Raw genomic sequence first — 707 nt, 5'->3', positions numbered from 1 at the left:
TATATATATATATATATATATATATATATATTTGTAAAAAGTCTGATGTCAGGCAGTAATTAAACTTGTCTCTTCTGTTGCTGTGTCACAGAGAAATGGAAATTCCCCCTTTATTTTGCCCAGTTGAAACATAATTACTGAACTTGGATCAAATCTTATCAGATCTATTGCCAGACACTCACAGGACGCTGAGGACTTGCATCGTCTCTGATCTTTTTTGGCTCTTTCCCCCATCCTGGTGTTGCTGATCTTTTCATCTTTACACAGTGGTTTCTGGAAACTGAATACAGAACTTGTTACTCTGCCTTCTGACAAACATTGAAAGGACTTTTAAAATGAAACCAAAACAAAGTCTGGTAAGGAGTAATTACCTCCACTAAGACAAATCTTTACATCTTTTCCTGTTAGGGGAGGAAGGGCCGTGGCTCCATCTTCGTGTGGGCTTCAGGCAATGGCGGGCGCAGCAGGGACCATTGCTCCTGCGACGGCTACACCAACTCTATCTACACCATCTCCATCTCCAGCACAGCTGAGAGCGGACGCAAGCCATGGTACCTGGAGGAATGCTCGTCCACACTGACCACCACCTACAGCAGTGGAGAGAACTATGACCGAAAGATTGTGAGGATTATAGTGTCTATAGTGGTATACTATAACAATTACTGTTAAATGCCCACATGAATGCGCACACATACATACATACATAC

The 707-nt window shown here is 42.3% G+C and overlaps 1 protein-coding gene across 3 annotated transcripts in view; it reads left to right on the top strand.

The window, feature by feature from the left end:
• pcsk5b (proprotein convertase subtilisin/kexin type 5b) overlaps positions 1-707 on the top strand; it is a 73,756-nt gene that overhangs the window by 24,878 nt on the left and 48,171 nt on the right. For all 3 annotated transcript variants that reach the window (XM_032516303.1, XM_032516305.1, XM_032516304.1), the window contains exon 8: positions 409-621. In XM_032516303.1, coding sequence (XP_032372194.1) covers positions 409-621 — 213 coding nt within the window. The remainder of the gene's footprint in view (positions 1-408; positions 622-707) is intronic.

Source organism: Etheostoma spectabile, chromosome 5 (genome assembly GCF_008692095.1).
Source record: "Etheostoma spectabile isolate EspeVRDwgs_2016 chromosome 5, UIUC_Espe_1.0, whole genome shotgun sequence".
NCBI classification, from domain to species: domain Eukaryota; kingdom Metazoa; phylum Chordata; class Actinopteri; order Perciformes; family Percidae; genus Etheostoma; species Etheostoma spectabile.
The sequence above is the reverse complement of the archived record's forward strand: the minus strand, read 5'-3'. Positions and strand labels throughout refer to the sequence as shown.